We start from the raw sequence: 22,176 nt of genomic DNA on the forward strand, positions 1-22,176 counted from the left end.
TCATCAATTCAACTAATATGTGGTAAACAGACTTGTAGTGTCATTTAATTCAAACAACATGGGTTGTGAAGAATTTTTATTCATTTTTGTTTATAGAAATTTTCTTTCTGGGCATTTTAGATTGCCATTCCTAATTTGGCCTTCATTTAAGTAGTAAAATGAAACGTAAAGATTTGTCAATTAAATAAAGATGAAAATGTAAGCATTCAAATGCAAATAAATATTTTAATTTAACATACCCACACTTCAAAAAATCTACGTTTATTAAAAATTATAAGCTCACTTTGGTCTGCAATATTAATGTAATAGTAATAGTTCCTGGGTTTGAAATATATATGTGAATTTTCCAGTTTTCTTCCTGACACCTAGGACTGCCCATTTGGGAATCCTTCTTATACTCCTTTATATCCAGTGGCATTCACAAATCAATTTCACTATCTTTTACTGAACAAAAACTATCTCAATTTCATATTGTTAACGGAAGGATGAAATATGACGTGGAAAAATTTCTAAGCCTTTTGACATAAAACCTTGCAGCAGTTTTTGGGTACAATTGGAAACATTCATAGAACTTATTTAAAAGGGCTGGGTAAATAAGCCTCATATACACATTTGCATGCCTGCTTACATTTATTTGCATAAAAATTTTTTTTTACTTCATATGAAAGGAGAAAAAAATGGTAACAGTGTTTAGTCCACTTTGACTCTCAAGCTCAGTTTTCTCAATCTGTCCACCATATATAGTATTCGTGCCTGATGAGTACCTGAAACAGCACTCTCCACAAAATAAGCATAAGCCTCTACTATTACATAAGTTTATCAAGAAACGCTATGATAAGATTCAAAGTAACAACATACAGTTCTGTAAGGAGAAAATGTTCTGGGACGGACTAGGAATAAAGCCTGTAGTATTGAGTTGTTCTCAAGCATCATTTTTTGAAGATTATATTCATGAACATACAAAATAAGTATCTGTTTGCCTCAAACATGTTTTTTTCTTTAAAATCTACTTAAAAAGAAAATTAAGCTGCATTTATGTAGTCTGTTAGGATACAATACTAGAACTGAGTAGATACCTTAAATTGCTAATTGAAGTGTAGTCCTTAGATCAGTTAGCGTTGGCATCGTGGTCAACAGCAGGCCCTCCCCTAACCCTACGCAACCTGAGCCTGCATTTTAACAAGATTCCATTAGGTGATTCAGGTGCACATTAAAGTTTCATTAAAAACAAAACAAAAAACTATTTCAAATAACTTATCTTTCCTCCTGTAAACAGATGTACACATTTAAAATTACTTTTAGGGTCAAATGAGGAAAAAGCATATTGGTTTTCTTACGGCCAAACTTTCATATAAATTTTATAACAACCTGAATGGGCAATAATGGATTAACTAAAAGTTTCCAAACTGAAACCTGGTAACGGTAAAGATAACCCAGAAAGTACATGCAATTTAGTAGAAATTTTCTTATGTGTATTCTCCCAAACACTAGATTATGCCAGTTTATACATGTGCAATTCTTTATACACAAATCTGAAAAACAAACTCTTCAAGTTTAAGGTGGTGGCAAAACCTAACTCAAATTGACATTAAGCTATTAATGTAGTGGTCTTTAACCCAGTGGCTGTGATCATTCCTGCTCTGTTGCAGAAATGTTATGTTTGAACTTGGGATCCTAAAGCAAATCTCACCAGAGATGTTACGCAATACATGGTATATGTCCCCAAGGGTTTCAGATACAGGCCCTTTAAGATAAATATAGTGAAAGAGCAGAAGCAAGAAAAATTAAATCTACCTGAATAAACCATCATGCTAATTTTGGCTAAATAAAAATAACCTAATATGCTTTAGAAGCAGTAATGTGGTAAGAGAAGATACATAATAAACTGCTTGAACAAGGTGTTCGGCTGAGGGTCAATCTGAGAAAAGGCTACTAATGAATTTGTAAATGGCAAGGAGCATGTTTTTGAAATTTTCCCTTGAGAAACCAGAATTTAAAATACTGTAACACTAAAAGGGGATATCTCCATAGACATACAGAGTCATCCCAAATAAGGTAAATGGCCTCTTTGGCCTTCAGTTACTAATACTCCTAAAAATTCAACCCATATTTTCAAGTTCAGTTTCTAGTATGCACTGCACAATTACAGCATGATGCCATTTATTTAATAAGACTCTGAAAGAATGAGTCCTCAAGATCAAATATATACATTTTTAATATTTGAAATATATACATAATGGAACCACGTCATGGTCCAATGTAAAGAACAGTGTTTTCAATTTCATCTTATGAGGATAAGATGTAAAAAAAAATCTAGTAACTCAAGCTCAGTTATGCTTTTTTAACACCCCTCCCCATCTTTATCTTTCTTTTAAATAAATATTCAGACATGGGAAATTGCCGCACCTACTTTGTGTTAAGAACTGTTTTAAAAATGGTTACATTTTCAGGTAATTTTGCTCTCTAGTGAAGTTCTGATCTACAATAAAGGAAGCCCCATGTACATCTCTAACACCATCAGTGTATTTTTAAATGTTGGTGACAGAGGTAAACTAGGTGTGTGTACACACACACAAGCTATAAACCATTTACAAAAAAAAATTAGTGGTAAATGATTTACCTTAGAAATGAGATGTAAACTTTGTAAAATGCCACACTGAATTCCTATTGTATTTTCTCATACTTCCCTAGTCTGTAAAATTGCCTAATTTTATCTCCTTTTTAAAAAGCTTTTTTCATTTATGCTTTTCAAAATTTTTTTAAACAAAGGGGTACACCAAAATTAAGCTAAGCACCAATTAGTGCAAAATCCATTAAATAAAGTTCCCCAGAACCCAGAATCTAAGGATCTACCTCATTTCTGAACAATGAAATTGGGGGTGGGGAACCAGTGATCCACAATCCCTTAAAAGAGAGGCTGAAGCAGCTAGCTTCAGCCCCATCAACAGAACCCCATTCTCTTCAACAGACTGTTGCTTGCCATGAGAGAATACCATGCTCTGGGAGACTAATAACCTAATTAACCCAGACATTAGGGTTGGCACAATACGACGTTTCCTTTACGATTCTATGCTTCAGTTAGAAAATGTTTAAGGGAGCCTTCCAAAGCCAATTAGGGAAAAGTTAAGACTTTTATATGTACATTCACACAAACACACTCATACAGAGATACAGTAGGAATGGATGGTCTGCTAATTTTTGCACTCTTATTTTTAAATTTCATGCCTTCATGAGAGCTTGCCAATTCTGATCAAGAAGGGAAGGACTGGTATTCTTTCAATTAAAATTGTTCTGGTTCCTATACAGTACAGTTCAATATTAAGTGCAATTCTGCAAAAGAATTGGGGAGTCATTTTAATATTTACAAGGAACAAATCAGCAGAACAAGATTATATCAGATAGGCTGTGTACAGTAGCTGCGGCTTATAAAACATACCAGTAATTTGTACCTGGTGAGTATAAAGAGAACCAAGGTAGGATTCAGATGTCTTTACAACCAAGGGAGTACACAGGCATCAACAAATTGGAGGACAAAAAAAATTCACATTTTCTACATTTAAAAAAAAATTACAGATCTCACAAATGTCTTTGAAGACAAAGAAAAATTCAGAGTCCTTTGGAGGATGGGAAAGAAGATATCTGAAATGTAACTCTAAGTGTAAAGAGAGTTTTACTTCACAAGACCTATTTTCTTGGCTTCTGTTTCATATATCAATAACCTCCACATTTTGACTATAAAAACTTCTGCTTCTTCATCAAGTACCTAGAAGAGAAAAAGAAAAAACAGTAATACATGCAAGATAAGCAATCATCAGCATCTCCCAACAACAGTGACTGGTATTAAAAAAGGCTTTCATCTACTGACAAGCATTTACTTTCAACAAAATGATGAAGGAAATCTGTCCAGTGTGAGAAATGTCCTAAGTAGTACATGTAAAGTATCAAAAAAAAGCATTCAGCAAAATTCAATGGCTTTCTGAATACTGACACCACTGTACTTTTTTGATCTAACTTTTATTCTAACTTTTAACTTTACAAATACTACATTTATACATAGCTTGAAAAACTATTTTCCTAAGGAAAGCAAATGTTTGCTACAAAGAACATAGCATTTAGACAGAACTAGTTGTACAACTACACAGTAACTTTAATACAGAGTATCTCATTTACCTCCAAAAACAACCTTACAATCTAAGTATTTATGGAATCCTTATGGATGTGACATTGAATTAAATGTTAAATGAGAAAGCATGTAAAGCATTTAACACAGCGTCTGGGACACAGTGAACAGAGGAAGTGAACACCATCATCATCGCAAGGGACACAGACCATTGAACGAATAAACAAAGGGTCTTTTCCTCTTGGCAAAGAAATAATCTTCCTATCTACTCATGAGTTAGACGCATCATGTCCTCGCCACTACTTCTGCCCTCATCCCACACACATATTCGGCCTTCACACTAGGGCTACAAGTGAGGTAAAATGAATAATCATAGGAGTAATAATCATTGCTTCTATAGGAGGCAGTAAAGCAAAGACAGAGGTGCAGGTTTATCAGTGACATGATGATTTGTGGCCTAATTTTGCCACTTTAGGTTAGGAGCTAAGCAAACCAATCTCTAGGTTCAAATCCCACTTCTACCTCTTACTAGGTAAGTGTCCTAGGTTGGGTTACTTAACCACAGTAAGCTTCAGTTCTCTCATCTGTAAGACGAAGGAAATAGTAGATACATCATACTGGTCCATAATTTAAAAAGTTAGTATGTACAAAGTGCATTGAAAAGTGCCTAATAAGTGATCAGTTAAGTACCTAAGAGGAGCCAGAAATTTAGATTTTTTGAAAAATTTCCCAAAATTCTCAATGGTAACAAATAATTAAAGAACTTTTAATCAGACTTCTGAACCAGACTTGACCAGTAGTTCAAAAGAACTATGCTACAACACTAATTAATATGAAAGTCATAACTTGGAAATATAGATAAGGCACAAAATGCAACCAAAGTTCATTAAATTATGTAAAATAAGGAAAGGTACAATTTGAAAAAGTCAGATTTTAGTAAGAGCAAAACACTACTTGAGCTAAAAATTCAATCTCATTTATACAAGAGCTGTATACAGGCTCCATGAGCTTTCAGCAGAACTAGTTGACAGTAGCTCAATTGGTTTCCTCCCACTCTGATCAACGAGACAAAAAATAATCAAAATCATGTAAGTGATTAAGTATTGAACAGACCAAAATCGATTAACACTGACACATGACATCTTCACTGACAGTGATTACAACTTTGCCAAGATCAAAAACTAGAACACTGATCTGGAAAAAAAATTCCTTAACTCAGGCCTAACTGTGAAACCTTCTCTCAACCCCAAGGATAACCTTAAAGAAGCTGGAAGGTCAGGGATATTCAGATTCCATTACTCCAAAACTGAGGTCTGTTCACATTTCTTCTTTTATATGAGGCTCAGCATTGTGGAGCCAACAAATTTTTCACAAATGTTTTATTAGGAAATCTAAACTAGCTGCATCAGGCTGGCTGGGCAGCAGAAAAGACGTTTGGGGGCTTTAGATATCATCATTTAGTGCATGGACACAAAATATCTCAACATCAGAGTTCCTTTTGGTTAAATACCCCACTGTGCCCCTCCCTGACAACTTTGCAGCTTGAAATGCAAGTTCCCCCAGTCACCTGTCATCTTCTATCATGCTTGATGTTTCTTCCCCCTCCCTCACTTGTCTTCCAATGCTGCCTTCCTGCTTTGTCCTTTGGACCCCTATTCCACTTTATACTAACCCCCTAAACTTCTTTCATTAGTGTTTTCATCTTCTTACCTGAAATGAAAACCTGGTATGTCCCCTAAAGACCCTGACACTCCAAGAGCCTTCTCAGGAAGTTCCTCACTTTCATAACCTTAGTCTCCACAGTAGAGGGGAAGCTGTTGCATCTTTGCTATTTACACCCTTGTAAATAATATCTCCACGAGACTGCACTCCACTGCTCTTTTACTCCAACAGCAGCTGTCCAGCAAATGCCTACTCTTTCACCTACATTAACACGTTGCGTACGGATCACGAGAATCTTCACGAGGGATTTAAACCCCGCCGTACGCAACGTGTTAAAGGAGCAGTCTGGCAGCTGGTTCCAGTATTTCTCTCCAATCTATCCCAACATCAGTAATTTCAATTTCTATGTGCATGACCCAGGCTTAAAGTTCGTTTAAGTCATTCTAAACAATGACATCAGCTCTGCCCCAGAAATTCTCACCTGTCCATATTTTGCACTGTGCCATCATCTGGACTGATCCACCACTTATATTCTTAAACATTCTACTTTCTGACTAATTTCTCTTTCCAGTTATGTCATTCCAACACCCCTCCCACAACTTCACTGGATCCAGCAGTCCTTGACTCATTCAAACCACCAGCTACATTCTGATATTTCTTTCTCTTCCTAACTTGCAGTTCAGTCCATTCAATCACTCTCTCACCTTTACCATCAATTCTCTTCCTCCTTCCTTTTCTCACAAAATCACAATATTAGATAAGGACAACCACTGACTCTAACGCCCAAAATTGAATGCAACTGGGAATTTCATGTTTAATCATTGCTGACCCAACAGACATCTGTCCAAGTGACAAAACAGTTATACCATCTCCAAGTCTGTTTAGATAGCAATTCCTAATGCTTTCCCTAACTGTTCTCAACATCAGATACTCTAAATCCTCTGCTCCCTATCTTTATTACATAGCCCCATTATAGCAAGTATATTAGTGTATCAATATCAATATACCTGTCCCCCCGATAGTTCAAGGGCAGATGTTTCTCCCTTTTATGCTTTGAACACATTGCTTTACTCAGTGAGCACTTAATAAATGTTCTCTAAATATATTACTAGAGCCAGGATTTACATATATATACACAAACACAAAAGGCAGAGGAGGGTTGGGGCTGGCCCAGTGGCTCAGGCAGTTAGTTGGAGCTCGGTGCTCCTAACTCTGAAGGCTGCCGGTTCAATTCCCACATGGGCCAGTGGGCTCTCAACCACAAGGTTGCCAGTTCAACTCCTCGAGTCCCGCAAGGGATGGTGGGCTCCGCCCCCTGCAACTAAGATTGAACACGGCACCTTGAGCTGAGCTGTGAGCTGAGTTGTCTCTGAGCTCCTGGATGGCTCAGTTGGTTGGAGCATGGGCTCTCAACCACAAGGTTACCGATTTGACTCCCGCAAGGGATGGTGGCCTGTGCCCCCTGAAACTAGCAACGGCAACTGGACCTGGAGCTGAGCTGCGCCCTCTACAACTAAGACTGAAAGGACAACAACTTGAAGCTAAACGGCACCCTCCACAACTAAGATTGAAAGGACAACAACTTGACTTGGAAAAAAAGTCCTGGAAGTATACATTGTTCCCCAACCAATAAAATATTAAAAAAAAAAAAAAGGTAGGGGAGGGTAGTGACTGGTAAAAAAGAAATCCCTAACTGTAGTGTTGTCTAATGATATCTTGCTGTGCGTGCCTTTATCCTCTTTTAATGCATATTTAAATTTTAACTCGGGCCTATAGAAAGAAAGATTCTGGAACCAACATAGGTAGAAAAATCAATAATTTAGAAGTTAGTTTGTTGACATAGATTTTAATTAAAATATTAATAACAATGAATTTCTAACTTACCATGGCAACATCATCTAAAATGCTCTGAGGTGAACTATGAGCCATAACCTAAAAAAACAAATAATTGTCATTTTGAAAACAAACAAAAAATTAGCAATATAGCAAGAAATTTTAAGGCATTCTTCTTATGGCTGAAGAACCATTCTATAAATTTCTTAATTCCCCAACACTCTTTTCAATGGAAATTTGACACCATAACCCATGATATTAGTCACCATAGTTTCTGTCTTCTAATTCATATCTAGACTTACTTACACATTTTAATGCTACAGTAGTTATAAGTGGAAGGGGCAGCCTAAATCTGCTATTCCTAATGTTAATAGTACTGGAAGAAAAATATCATTTCCTTAAAATGCACTTAGTTATTCCTTGACAGAAATATGGCGCTTCTATTGTAACTGTCTTATTAAAGGTAAGACTTGGTCTTCAGGAGACAATGGAAGGATGCGGTATACGCTGGTGGTTAAGACCTCTAGTGTTACAGGCTTGGCTCTGCTACTTATTATGTAACCATGCTTAAGACACTCTCCCCTAAGCCTCAATTTCTTTATGTTTAAAATGAAGATAATATTAGTAACCTACACTTTCTAAGGTTGTTGGGAGGTTTAAAGAAGGTTCTATAAAATGCTTAACACAGTACCTGCCAAGAACAAAGCCTGGTACATAGTATTTAATCGATTAATACTATTATTATGCTTTTAAAAAAAAAACTATTTTGTTCCTCTTCCAAAGGATAGATGGCTGACAAAGGAATTTATGAGACAAGCTATTGGCTGTTTCCACAAAACCTCTTGAACTGTACGTTAGCAGCATTATAACCATTAAGACGAGAAGGGGGTGGCAAGGCATTCTTAGGGGCAGGGAAAGAGCAAAACTGGCAGCTGCCAGCAATTCTGTTCTCTTTGACCCTCTGAAATGAAAGCACATGGTGTGGGGGTCTGAAATAGGTTGGAGCGGTTTAAAGTATAAAATAAATATTGGGGATAAAGAAAGAAAAAAACTAACCTTAGAACAAACAAAATCAACTAATGTAGCTTCTTCTTCACCTATGTATTCTATAATTTTCTTATTAATCCACGGTCTAATTCGTCGTTCCATCAGTATCTACAAAATAAAGTATGGTTACTAAATTAAAGAGATCTTTATTACATTTACTAAAAAGTCTATAGCCTTGTGATTTTTTGTAAGATTAAATATAGTATAATCATTCACAAGCTTAACTAAGACAGGTATGAATCAAGATATGATTACTTCTAATTTTTGAAGATTTCAAGTACCACCAAGAATTTCCCCAACTATCTAAATTCAGGGTCACGTCAAGATTTCAGATTATCATCCACACTTGTCATTAATAGAATCCACTGAGTTTGTATGCTATATTCAAAACCACTTCCAATTAAAATGATGAAATATAATGTGCTACTCACAGAATCCACAATAGACCAATCCAGGGGATAAGCAAAGAGCTCAGGTTTGGCTGTAGGGATTTTCTCAATGAGACTCTTAATATGTTTGCGCTTTTCTTCAGTGTTTACAGTGCCTTTGGCAGCATTTTTATCATCTTCACCGTAATCCAGGGGAACCAGTTTTCTTTTTCGGGGTACATCATCACTATCTTCGTCGTCAAATTTGTTAAAGACACTATCTACGGGCAGTTTCTTTCTCTTCACAGAATTAGGTTGACCAGGACTATTGGAAGCACCTATAGTAAAAGCACTGTATTAGCAATGATGACTTAATTTTCAAATGATACATTTTACAACCCACCATCCCTCAAAAGCAGTGCAAAAAATACTTCCACAAATCTCAGAGGAAGATCCCAACTTTAAAAAATAACTCACTACTCACAAGTGCTAGAAAATTTAACTTTTCACTTCTTCTCAGAACTCGAGGCAGCTGCAGATATAGGAGCACTAGTAAAACTATGAAAACAATAGTGAGCTAGAAAGGCATTTTTGAATAGTTTTCTATCTACCTACCAAGCAGCACATATTTATTTTTTTCCTTAAGGCGAAATTTAGGTATTTGCAAGGGGAGAAATAAAGGAAAGAAAAAAGGAAGGAAATGATAACATACCCAGTTTAAGACTTAGTCCTATTTTTGGCCTATGCTCCTCAGGTTGTTGCTGATCTGGCGAATTTTCGTGAGGAATGATAATACCACAGGGAGACTCATCCCCAGGAGTGTTGGGGGTTGCATTGCCACTGGCAGAGGAAACAGATGGGGCAGAACTGATGGGTCTCAAAGTTGGTTTGAGACACGGCTTCTGCTCCGGCTCTTCTTCCTCTTCCATGGGTTCCTCTCGTTTTTCTTCTTTTTCTTGTTTTTCTTCTTCCTCTTCCTCTGATTCTGGTTCTTGCTTTATTTGTGGTTGCCTGCGCCTTTCAGCCTCTTGTTCCATCTAAAAGCAAAAAATAATCTGATTAACTCAGACAACTACTATACTCAATTTAACTGGCTTTTTGTTTTACATTACCTTTTATAAAACCTTTACTTTTCTTTTTTGAGGAATAATGAACACTTCCTGCTTCTATAATCAGAAAGCTGAGTAAATCTATAAAGTGTAATTAGGTACTCTGCAAAATGTTTTTTTAACATTTTACATATATTACCATTCTTGAGTGGTTTGTATAAACTCTTCGGATTAACAAAGGTAACAACAGAATGGATGGCTAATTCAAAATGAAAATGTCTTTATATTTTTATTACAGAAATTATAACCAGTTTTGTTTTAGACCAGTGAGGACAACACATTAGAGGCAACTCAAATCCTCAGCTTGGCCATACACAATCATTTGGTCTTTCTAGGTAATGGCTGAGGGTGGCAGTCACTGTTGTATTCACAAACAAAAGGAAGAAATGAGGGGAAGAGGGACCTTAGGAATCAAACGCGTATAACAAAATGAACACTCCGCCTGAAATGATGAAAGATGGTTAAAAAAAATAAAAAATCCTAAGAGCATTATAAAAACTTAGATGCAAAGAACAATCATTTTTCTGAGCATGAAACAAAGATTAAAGAAACAAAAATAAAAACATATATGCTAAACTATATAAAAATTCAAAATTTGGGCATGACATCACATAACACCATCAACTCACAAAGGAAGTACAATGAACATTAAACAACCTGTAAAGCAGTCAAACCCGCTGGTAGAGAATTAAAAAATAAAAACATCCCCAACCTAAATGTTGTAATAATAAGGACTTAAAATAAGACTGACAATAAGCCATGATAATGAAAGCATGAAAAAAGACATAAGGGAATTCTGGGTGGAAGATTATACCCGATTTAAGAACATCAGAAAACAGTATGTAAATTATAATCCCATTTATAACACTTATGTGTGAGGAAGGGTATATGTATACCTGTGTTGTGACATTTAAAAAAATAACCACACATTTATGACTGTAAATAGCTGATAGAAATCACATGGCTTTTAATCTCATTATTGTGTTTTATGTTGTCTGAACTTTCTATTTACTGTATTTTGCCGTGTATAATGTGCACTTTTTGGCCCAAATTTGTGAGGGAAAAATAAGGATGCGCATTATACATGGGTAGTACTAATTCCATATCTACGTAAATGTTTTTAATTCTTTTATTTATGATTATGAGTTAAAGGTGTAACTCTAGAAATCAATAACAATATCCGTACGCAAAATAATACCCTGGAATACGATAATTGGTTTTGAATTTATGACGAACTGGCTATGACAAAGAGTTCTTAACCTTCTAAGATGCGTAAATTTGTTACTGGTACCTAAAATTTCTTGTACTTTGTATCTTTTCTTGTGTTCTATAATTGTTACATAAATTTCTTTGCACCATAATATGTTAAAATATGCTAAAATTCCTCTATAATGCAAAAAACAAGTACCTAAATGTAAACAAACAAAAACTTGAGTTAAAAAACTAAAATGAAAGAATATTTTCCCTGAAAGTTTGGGCCAAAAATGTGGGTGCATATTATACAAGGGAGTGCATTATACACGGCAAAATACAGTTCTCATGTAAGTACTTATTTTACCAACAGAAAACACTATTTCATTTTGAAAGATAAATGGGACATTAAGAAGACATAGTTTCTGTTAACAAATAGCATATAACTGATTTTAAAAGTCGATATGAAGAATTTATAGTATTATTAAGCTCATGATATATTAAGAACTAAAAACTTGTAAGAAATGGCACATTCTATTCCTAAAAGCAAGAATGAAGTATGCCATGTCCTATGGCATGGTCTTTTCAGTTTTTAAATGGAAAGATGCTCATGAAAACTTTATTTTGGAAACAAAATATTTAGGGTGGTAATGAGAGAGGAACTCACACTACAAAAGCACATTATAGAAAGGTTTCTAGCAAAGTTTCATTAAAAGACATCCATTTAACTTAAATAATACCTCACAGAAATAAAGGAATAAGACACCTGGAAGATGTTTGGAATAATTAATTATAAATCAACTCATACTGATGATTTGTGTAATAAAATAAAAAAATAAAATACTAACATCCTCCCCCAAAATAGCAAGATTCATGGAACATAAAAGTGCATTTCTTTTATAAACTAAACACATCATAGTTGGCTTAAGATGGATCATCTTAAAAGAATATGGGGCGGCCGGATGGATCGTTGATTAGAGCGCGAGCTCTCAACAACAAAGTTGCCGGTTCAATTCCCGCATGGGATGGTGGGCTGCGCCCCCTGCAACTCAAGATTGAAAACGGTGACTGGACTTGGAGCTGAGCTGCCCTGGAGAAACACAGCTCCCCAATATAATTTAAAAATATATATATATATAGTTATGAATGTGATAGTAACTCACCCTCTGGAGCTCTGCATCTGGATCCGGGTGCCCTTCTGCCAGAAGGCGCTGCCTAATTTCCTCTAGCTCTTCCTTCTCTCTTTTCCTATCTCGTTCATCTGCTTCCATTTCCTTTTCCCTATCACGCAACCTTTTCTGAAGAGCACTTCCTCTGCAAAAGAAAGTAACAGGCCTTATTTAATACTCAGATCGCAACTATTACATGTCTCCAAAACCATTTTTTTCCCAAAACTAAAAGCTCCATGCGTATTTTTTCAATCTGTTGAAGACTCTTAAATGTTGTGGATCTAAAGAACACCAAAACAGAACACCCATATGCTCTTTTACATGTTACTGCTTAATAAATGAGCATTGTCTAGTCATTTATCACCATGCTTCATTGTTAAGTCATTCTAAATAAGTGTCTAAAACAAGTAAAAAATTAGCTTTCAGAGAAGAAAGTTCTCATTCTGTGCCTATTGCATAGGAAAACCCCTATGGAATAGGATGCCGAGTTGTGAAATTAACACCTGAAGTAACAGTAACACTAAGAACAGCTCTAAAACTTCAATTAAAATCAACTGTTTCCCTCATGGGAAAAAATCCCAGAAAGAAGTAGTGTAGAATTATTAGAAAGCAGAGTCTATCTAGCATTTATTATATCTCAGAATACTGAAATTATGTACTACTATTTTAGGATTCAATAATTTTACCTAAAATTTTCCACCTTCTACCAGGTCAAATCTTTGGTATTCTTTCAATTTAAGTTGCTAATTCCAATGTTTGTATTGTTTTGGCTCCAGTGTATTAAATTTAATTATATAGTAAATGCCTTTACTACATGTCTGGATCACGTCAGGCACATGAGAGATTTAAAACAAAAATCAAAATAGAGCCCATGTCCTCAGTGATATTACAGTTTGGAGTAAAGGGGGCAGAACAAAGCAAACAATTTTACCACAGTGCCGTAAATAATAGAATACAAGTAGTTTCTTAGAAATGCCATGAGAACAAAAAGATGAGGCTGAAGCCAGGCTTCACATTTCTCACTTCACAATAATATATGAATTGCGCAGGGGAGGAGGACAGAGGGGATGTTCAGATTGCTATTTGACACTCTTGAAATCCTTGAAGACAAAAATTTCTAGACCATCTTAGTTATAGTTATACAGATTAGTTAAAACTTGCTATAAAAATTGGACCTCTTTAAAAGACAAAGAAAAATTAATTTGTTATAATACTGTTATGGACTTGCATCCCAAAAAGATGCATAGAATTACTGATCCTATTCTAACAGCTCTTACCCTCACTGCCCTCCCATCCTCCCCAAAACAGCATTATCAACTAGGGGAGTGATTACAAGATGGAATGTGAAGGTTTTTCCTTATTCCACTGAGTAAACTACACTCTCTAGAAGACAAGGGAAAATGAAGCTAACAAAAAGCTGAAAATTTGAGTTCATAAAGCAAGGCTTCTTTACCTGTAATATTTGGGGTCATCTCTATCATCATCATAATCTTCTAAGAATTCTTTTAGTCGTTTAGCTTCTTTTGCCTTTGAGGAAATGAAGGACAAAGTGTATTAAAATTAACATAAAAATCACTTAGATTTAGATTACCTCCTCCCCCTTCCTTGGGAAGATTTTTCTTATCCATACCACTTGTACTTTATAATTCTCACATACTTCATATATGAAATGTGAATAATAGATTTTTCTGTTTTTTATTCATAAAACAAGTCAGATTTAGGACTTATTTATGAAATAAAAACCATATATAGTGTGGTACAATAAATTTCCTCTCTGAATATAATCAAAGTGCAGTAATTATTTTCTAATGAAATCTGAGCACACCAAGAAACAAAACTGAAAGTTATCTTATTGAATCTGTTAACTGAACAAAAATATTTTACATTTCATTTGTAGGTAGACGATGCTACAAGAAGCAGTTTTTATTAAACGCAGGACTGAAAATTTAAATCACATTCATAAGGCAATCTAAAGGTAATTATCTACCTCACTTTAAGTACACAAACCATGAAAGTACATAAACATCTTACTCCTCCTTTTGGAATTTCAAATACAACAAATATTATATTTAATAGCATTTATACCTAACAATTACATATGTATGAGTATATAACATAAAAATATGAAATCTATATGTCTTATACTGACGATTATTATACCTATACATTAAGTAGATAATGGTAGCTTCTGACTATAGTGAAATTGTAAAACACTTCATTCAGTTCAAATGTTACCTCTGTAGACTACCAGGATCTAATCATCTATCTATGACTAACTCCTCCCCCCAAATAGAATTAGTCATTCTTCCTCTATGAACACACCTTCATTATACCTTAAACACTCTAACACATGCTACAATAAGCAACATATCTGACAATATTTTCCACTTGTTTCAAAGTTAGACGTATTAATTATTCTTGTAGCATAGTACTTAGCACAAGGCTGAGATATAATGTATATTTAAAATTTGTCAAATGAATGAAAGTACAAAGATACTCATAAATATCTAAATAAAACACAGGAGGGCCCATAGGTAAACACTAAAACATACATAAGTTACCACTCTTGAAGAGTAGAAACTTCTATTTTTCACATCAGATACTTCTGTTACTTGGACATTTATATAATGAGCAAGTACAGTGGTACCTCAGTTTTCAAACATAATTCGTTCCACAAGACCATTCGAGTTCCGAAACGTTCGAAAACCAAGCACAATTTCCCCATAGAAAGTAATGCAAAATGGATGAATCAGTTCCGGACCTTTAAAATCAACCCCTACAACTGCAAATTTAGCATGAATTTTACTATCTTATGATACCATAGATCCATAAAATTTATGGCATTCGTAAACCGAAACGTTTGTCAACGGAGACGTTCGAAAACCAAGGTACCACTGTAACTGCTTTTGTAACTGGATTTTTTTGAAGTTCCCAAACAAAAACTAACAGCAAATTTTTCTCTAGAAATACAGATTTCAGATTTGCTTGTAGAAAGCAAAACCACTTCAAATCTATTCCACAATGTTGTTGATAGCAAACATTTCTTCCAATAATTATGTCTCTTTCTATATTATTCTCTCCTGTTTTCTAACCTAAGGATGAAAAAGAATTCTAGAATAAGATCTATAACCCAGGGGAATAAAAATTATTTTAAATTCTATAACGTTAAAGGATGTACTATCCAGAAAACCCGTACTATCTATCTGGTTGGTGCATGCACCCTTTTGGTTACTTACAAAAATTCTCTCTATGTCTCATGTTCAAAAGCTATTTGAAGAAGATTCCTAACTTCATTGAAGTTTTTGGAAGAATAATCTCCAAACTGGAGATAAAGAAACTTTCATGAAATTCTGGCAAAGACAGAACACATGGAACATACTACTGAAGCAAGTGCTATAATAAAATATATTTTTTGTCATTTTACTTAGTAACAACCTATACCAATTGCTTCACTGTTATAATTTATCAAACAATGTAAATGTAAAAGAGATGTATTTTTATGATTATCATGTAGTCAAAAGAATAAGTTGTAACTGAAATACAGACTGTAATCCATAAATATTATATAAATAACTTTGATTTATAAAAACAGAGATCTTCTACGACACTATTTCCTCCATCCAAATACCTATACTACACCAATACAGAATAAGAACAATATCAAAGCCTCTTCAAATTCAAAAATGTTGCAGATTCTTAATCAAAGAATGTTCTATGAATTCTAATTTTCTACATTATCCTATGACAGACTTACTTTGATAGTATGCAAAAAGGTAATTTTCTTTGAGACAGCAAAAATGTGAAAAACAGAAGAAAAAAGATTTTTGTGTATTGCAAGTGTCTCAAGGTTACGTGAAATATTTAAAATTTAATGGGAGCTTGCACATTTTAATTATAAAGTTACTTCTAGTTAACAGTAAAGATTTGATCTGATTTTTATTTGGAAATCACTTATTCTTAACCTAGAATCTTACCATTTCTCTTCTTCTTTCTTCTTCTCTTTCAGCCTCTTTCTCATACTCCCGGGTTTTCTTCCGTTCTCTGATTTCCCAATTTTTAAGGCGCTAAAAAAGAAATTGTCAAAGCTTTAAAAATGTATACACAAATATATGGTGATGGAAGGAGAACTGACTCTGGGTGGTGAACACACAATGGAATTTACAGATGATGTAATACAGAATTGTACACCTGTAAGTCTATGTAATTTTACTAACAATTGTCACCCCAATAAATTAAAAAAAAAAAAACGTATACAAAGGGTTCTAAAATTTTCACTAAGCTGCTAAATACCAAGTTTTAAGAACAAAAGCATTTTCACCATTTACCTCTTGATAAGCAGCTTCTTTTTCTCGGAGTTTTCTTTCAAGTTTTCTTCGTTCGTATGCATCTTCTTCATCCTCTTCTCGGTCTCTCTTCTTGTCTTTCTCTCTTTCACGCTCCCGTTCCCTTTCTCGCTCTCTCTCTCTCTCACGTTCTCTTTCTCGTTCCCGTTCTCTCTCTCGCTCTCTTTCCCGCTCTCGTTCCCTTTCACGATCTCTGCTCTTTTCTCTATGAAACAAAAAGAAAGATAAAAAATAAAAATCTGTCTCTTTGCTTTAAAAACCAAAAAGAACATGTTTTATGAAATACACAAACTCACAAATAAGAATTTAATATTTGATTTCTTGTAGAATTGTAAACTCTTCTATATTCGTCAGGGAAACACAGAATACAATTCTATCTTCAAATTCTGAACTGCATTCTAAATTCAATGTTAATTCTTACTGGTATCTCAGAAAACAAACAAAAAAACCCCGAATGTAGGAAATACAAAGTGCTAATGAACACGTTAAAAGATGGTCTACATCACTAGTGATCAAGGAATAAAGGTGTTGGCGAAGGTGTGGAGAAAAAGCACTTTGGCATGTTCCACGGAGAAATTAGAACTATTAATATATCTATCAGCAAGAAAAAGTTCTCCAATAATTAATTTGGAGTGATAAAACCAAACTGCAGAACATATATAGCATGATGTCATGGATCTACTAAAATATAAATATTTATATATATAGTATTATATATAATATAGAATTATAATATGTATTTACATATATTACATATACTATACATAATAGTTACATTATATTATATATAATATATATAACATAATTATAAATATATACAAATATATACATAAATATATATCCATACATGAACCAATATACGGAACAATATACAGTTTACGGATTCATATCTATAGAAAAGCATGAACACACTGATTTTACACATGTCAAATTCTCATTTTGGTCAAATTCTCAATAATGGTTATTCCAGGGGTGAAGAAGGAAAGGATTTTAATGCTTACTAAAGGTTAAGAGCACTGAACTTCCAGTTCCAGAAACTGGTGAACTGATCTAAAGTGGACCTCACTTCAGCTATAATGAGGTCGAAGATTTGCAACAGAATGTGTATTTGAAAACTAGCTTGAAAAAAAAAGTGAGTTCAAGGTTGCCAGTTCAATTCCTCGAGTCCCTCAAGGGATGGTAGGCAGCGCCCCTGCAACTAAGATTGGCACCTTGAGCTGAGCTGCCGCTGAGCTCCCGGATGGCTCACTTGGTTGGAGCGCGTCCTCTCAACCATAAGGTTGCCAGTTCAACTCCCACAAGGGATGGTGGGCTGCGCCCCCTGCCACTAGAAAATGACAACTGGACCTGGAGCTGAGCTGCGCCCTCCACAACTAAGACTGAAAGGACAACAACTTGAAGCTGAATAGCACCTTCCACAACTAAGATTGAAAGGACAACTTGACTTGGGAAAAAAAAGGCCTGGAAGTACACACTGTTCCCCAATAAAGTCCTGTTAAAAAAAAAAAAAAAAAAAGAATATACAGATTAAAAATATATATATATACAGATTAAAAAAAAAAAGTGAGTTTTTCTCTCTTCCCTTCTACTTTCTCCCTTCTCCACTTCCTTCCTTTGTTCCTTTTTGCCCTACCTCCTTCCTCAAGAATTTGAAATGATTCAACTATAATCAATGTAATTAAGAAAAAATTTAAATAAAACAAAAACAAGGTGAAATTACTAGAAGCTATAGAGAGTAAATAGAGACTGGAGGTGAGTCATGGACGTCCAGTGGGCTATAGGACCAAATAAAGATACCAGGGGCTAAAAGCAGAGGTGCTAGAGCTGATTTCCAAGTATACCTCGATGAAACAGTGACTAGAAAATAATGCCCACCAGCCCAGGATGACAAAAAAGAATCCTGTCTGCCCAAAACATTGGGTGGACGGTTGGTGTGTTCTGGGTCTCTGTAAAAACTAGCTTCAGACAGAAACTAATCCTAAGGTTGAAAATTGTTATTTTAACCAATGTTTTACCTGTGAGACAGCAAGCTGGGCATGCTGTAGCTAAGGAATTTCTCTCATCACATAATTGTTAGTGGTCCTAGAGAGTGCTAACCTGCAGTTCTATTAAAGCTATCAGCAAAACCATAATTTCTATAAAGCCTTACCTTGATCGACTCCGATCTTTATTTCGATCTGAGCTCCTTTCCCGATCACGGTCACGATCTCTCTCTCGATCACGATCTCGATCTCTCTCCTTTGTCCGGTCACGATCCCTATCCCGTTCTCGTTCCCGCTCCCGTTCCTTCTCCTTTTCTCGTTCACGTTCTCTTTCCCTTTCTCGTTCCCGTTCTCGCCTTTCTCGTTCCCTTTCACGCTCCCTCTCTCTTTCTCTCCGTTCTTTCTCAATTTCCTGTCTTTCTTTTTCTTTTTTGCCTTTCTCTTCTTCCAGTTTCTAGAAACCAATAAAAGCACTTTTAGAGTTAATTCTGTAGCTCCAGTATTCAGATTTTTCCCGGCGCAATACCCAATGTTGGGAACAACAACAACAACAACCAAAACCACTGGTACTTTACTATTAAATACTTGTGGTTTTACTTGACAAATTAAACTGAAGCAATCACAAGACGAGATAGATTCCGTGCAAAATCATATGCTCTACACAGACCAGGAAATCTCCAATCTTGGATGCTAAGAGATTGTGTCAAGTGTGGCTGGCCACTCAATGATTATGTAATAACTAAAATGACCATGAGGAATGTATTGGTTCGTAATTTCTGGAAATACAATCATTTGGCTAAAACATAATTCTTCCCATTATGAATTTCTGTAAATCAGTGGGACTACTGATACTAATTATAATCCCAGACTTCCCATTGCTGAAAGGTTACTAGCTGTAGGTTTTAAAGGGGAGGTGGGGAAGGAAAGTCAGGTCACTGTAATGAAACTAAATAATCTGCCCTCTGGGTTGCCCACCCTCCAAAAGACAAGGTGAATTCAGCCACGAGCTATCTTATCTATGGAAACATTTACTCCCACCATTACAAGACGGACAGCCCACCAAATAAAGAAAATCTGAAAATCACTCATGTCAAGCAAAAATGTACATAATTATAATATTCTCATTTAAATTAATTGTAAAAGCAACACATTTAGTTATACTCATTACGCCTATAAGACAGTAAAATATATCAACAATGATAAATCCATCCTTGGAAGGAACGATTACATATTAACTTACAGATGCTGTGCTAGGACATGGATCGCCAACACTGGATTAACCTTGCCTACAAGCTATGTTTCTGGGAGGAAGAGCAAGTACATGGTTCACAAATAAACCAAATAACATAGTCAGACCAAGTTTGCACCCTGACAAGATTACCAGTGTACCACGCGGTTTCTACACAAACTCAGAAAGAAAGAAAAAACTCCAAACAGGAAAAACAAAACAAAAACAAAACACATTTATCTCTTTGGTTCCATGTTTAGAGTCACTGAAATGAAATTTAAACTTTAACAATAAAATGTGCATTTTTTTTCTTTTCTCAGTCATGTACAGCATTTAAAACAACTTTAAAAAGCAATCTTACCTGTTATACTCTTTTTCTCTTGCTCATGGATCAGAGAACTGATAGAGGATTATGAAGAAAAGCTAATGCATGAGAAACCAATATATTCAGCTGCTATGCCAGTTTATATCAAAGTAAAATGTAGGCAAAGCCAATACTGAATACACTGAAATCACAAAGGGAAAAGAAATGATAGAAAGAGGACAGAAACTGAAAGCTATTTATAGGGGCAAATTCTAATTTCTGAAACAGTTCTAACGGAATATAAAAATTTTAATTGTAAAATGAGGCTAGACTAAATAAAACTTACCTCAGTATCATACACTTATAAAGAAATTTGTTTATTTCTGAGATAATAGATACTTACAGATTATTTTAGCTGTTCCAATAATAATTTCTTTTGTAGAATTCAATTTTTTTACTCTTCCTTATTCACTGCACTACTTATTTCTTAGGTATATAGTTTCACTTATGTAAATAATTTGTTTCAGAACTCATTTCAAAAGTTTTACTCTAAGTAAATGAAAAAAATGAGTGAATCTGGCCCATACTAAATGCATTTCTAAAAGATTATATATGGAATAAATAGATACACACATATATGTATTTTAAGACAAAGACTAGAGAAAGAGGAAATGAAGTGGGTCTAAAAAGATGTAAGAAAGTAATGAAATAATGAAGAGGAAAGGACAGGGAAAAAAAGCATAAATCTTACCTTATTCTCTCTTCAGACTCGTCCGTGCTGTAAATGGACGCCCCCTGCCACGCTGACACCCTGACAGTCTGGGGTTATTTAATAAACTCATACCAAAACATGCAAAGGTTCACTGAGCTCTTTTTTTCTTACTCAAGTTTAAACATCTCTTTTAACCATACCACCCAATAACAGTTTTTCTTTTTCTTTTGATTTACTTTTAAAGCACGTTTTGGAAATTCAAAACATTCTCCTTGCAGTGAAATAAGTCTAAGGCAGTCAAATGCCTGACAGCTTCTCAAACTCTGAAGGAAATATCTTGAATTAATTTTTAAAAAACACGATTCCCTCATACTTTACGAATGACATGACAGGGTTTAACAGATAACAAAATGGGGGTAAACCACACACACAACTGTACACCATTTTCAAGCTTACTCAGATCCTGAATTTGAGTATTGAACCTAACCAAAAGTATTCTTCTAAAATGACTTCCCACGGACTGCCCTTTTAACTCTCAAAATTAATTTGAGAGAACTGCACTTGTGCTTTTAGACATATGTAATTCCTGGAAAAGCACTGTGTATGTGAGCTAGGGCTGGGCCTGGATCATTTAGTGTACAGCAGCATCAATGGCATTGATTGTCAACGTGGAATTTTGAAAGCAGTAAGAAAAAATAAGATTAAATAAAAGAAAAAATGAACACTTAGCATTTCACTGAATTGAAGGTCACTCATTCTTATGAGTAAGAACCAGTAACATCTTATTATCTCTAACATCAAAATACGTGTCATGCAGTGTTTGCACTTCACCATCCATAAGCATCACCTTCAACATTAATGAACATTCACAGGTGCACTGTCACTGAGAGAAGCTTTTAATAGGCAAAACTCGTGAGTGGGATTTACTATGCACAAATACCCATTTCCAAGCCAGTTACCCCTTTGCATATTTTTCTGAGGGGGCATCCATAAATATAATAAAAAACAGAAGCTCATACTTACATCCTATTCCTTGTTACTTTCCAAGCTGAGTGTTTCATCTTGCATTAGTCACCATATGATCTCTATCATAATGGTGGGGGTCAAT

The 22,176-nt window shown here is 35.0% G+C and overlaps 1 protein-coding gene across 4 annotated transcripts in view; it reads right to left on the reverse strand.

The window, feature by feature from the left end:
* Positions 1-2,191: 2,191 nt before the first annotated feature.
* The window catches only part of RBM25 (RNA binding motif protein 25), a 53,074-nt gene continuing 33,089 nt past the window's right edge, over positions 2,192-22,176 (reverse strand). For all 4 annotated transcript variants that reach the window (XM_019733360.2, XM_074327252.1, XM_074327253.1 and 1 more), the window contains 10 exons: positions 18,992-19,278; positions 16,825-17,047; positions 16,474-16,563; positions 13,953-14,026; positions 12,494-12,644; positions 9,743-10,067; positions 9,094-9,368; positions 8,672-8,770; positions 7,667-7,714; positions 2,192-3,763 (listed from right to left, as the gene is read on the reverse strand). In XM_019733360.2, coding sequence (XP_019588919.1) covers positions 3,671-3,763; positions 7,667-7,714; positions 8,672-8,770; positions 9,094-9,368; positions 9,743-10,067; positions 12,494-12,644; positions 13,953-14,026; positions 16,474-16,563; positions 16,825-17,047; positions 18,992-19,278 — 1,665 coding nt within the window. In that variant the 3' untranslated portion in view covers positions 2,192-3,670. The remainder of the gene's footprint in view (positions 3,764-7,666; positions 7,715-8,671; positions 8,771-9,093; positions 9,369-9,742; positions 10,068-12,493; positions 12,645-13,952; positions 14,027-16,473; positions 16,564-16,824; positions 17,048-18,991; positions 19,279-22,176) is intronic.

This window comes from Rhinolophus sinicus, linkage group LG03, assembly GCF_036562045.2.
Source record: "Rhinolophus sinicus isolate RSC01 linkage group LG03, ASM3656204v1, whole genome shotgun sequence".
NCBI lineage: Eukaryota > Metazoa > Chordata > Mammalia > Chiroptera > Rhinolophidae > Rhinolophus > Rhinolophus sinicus.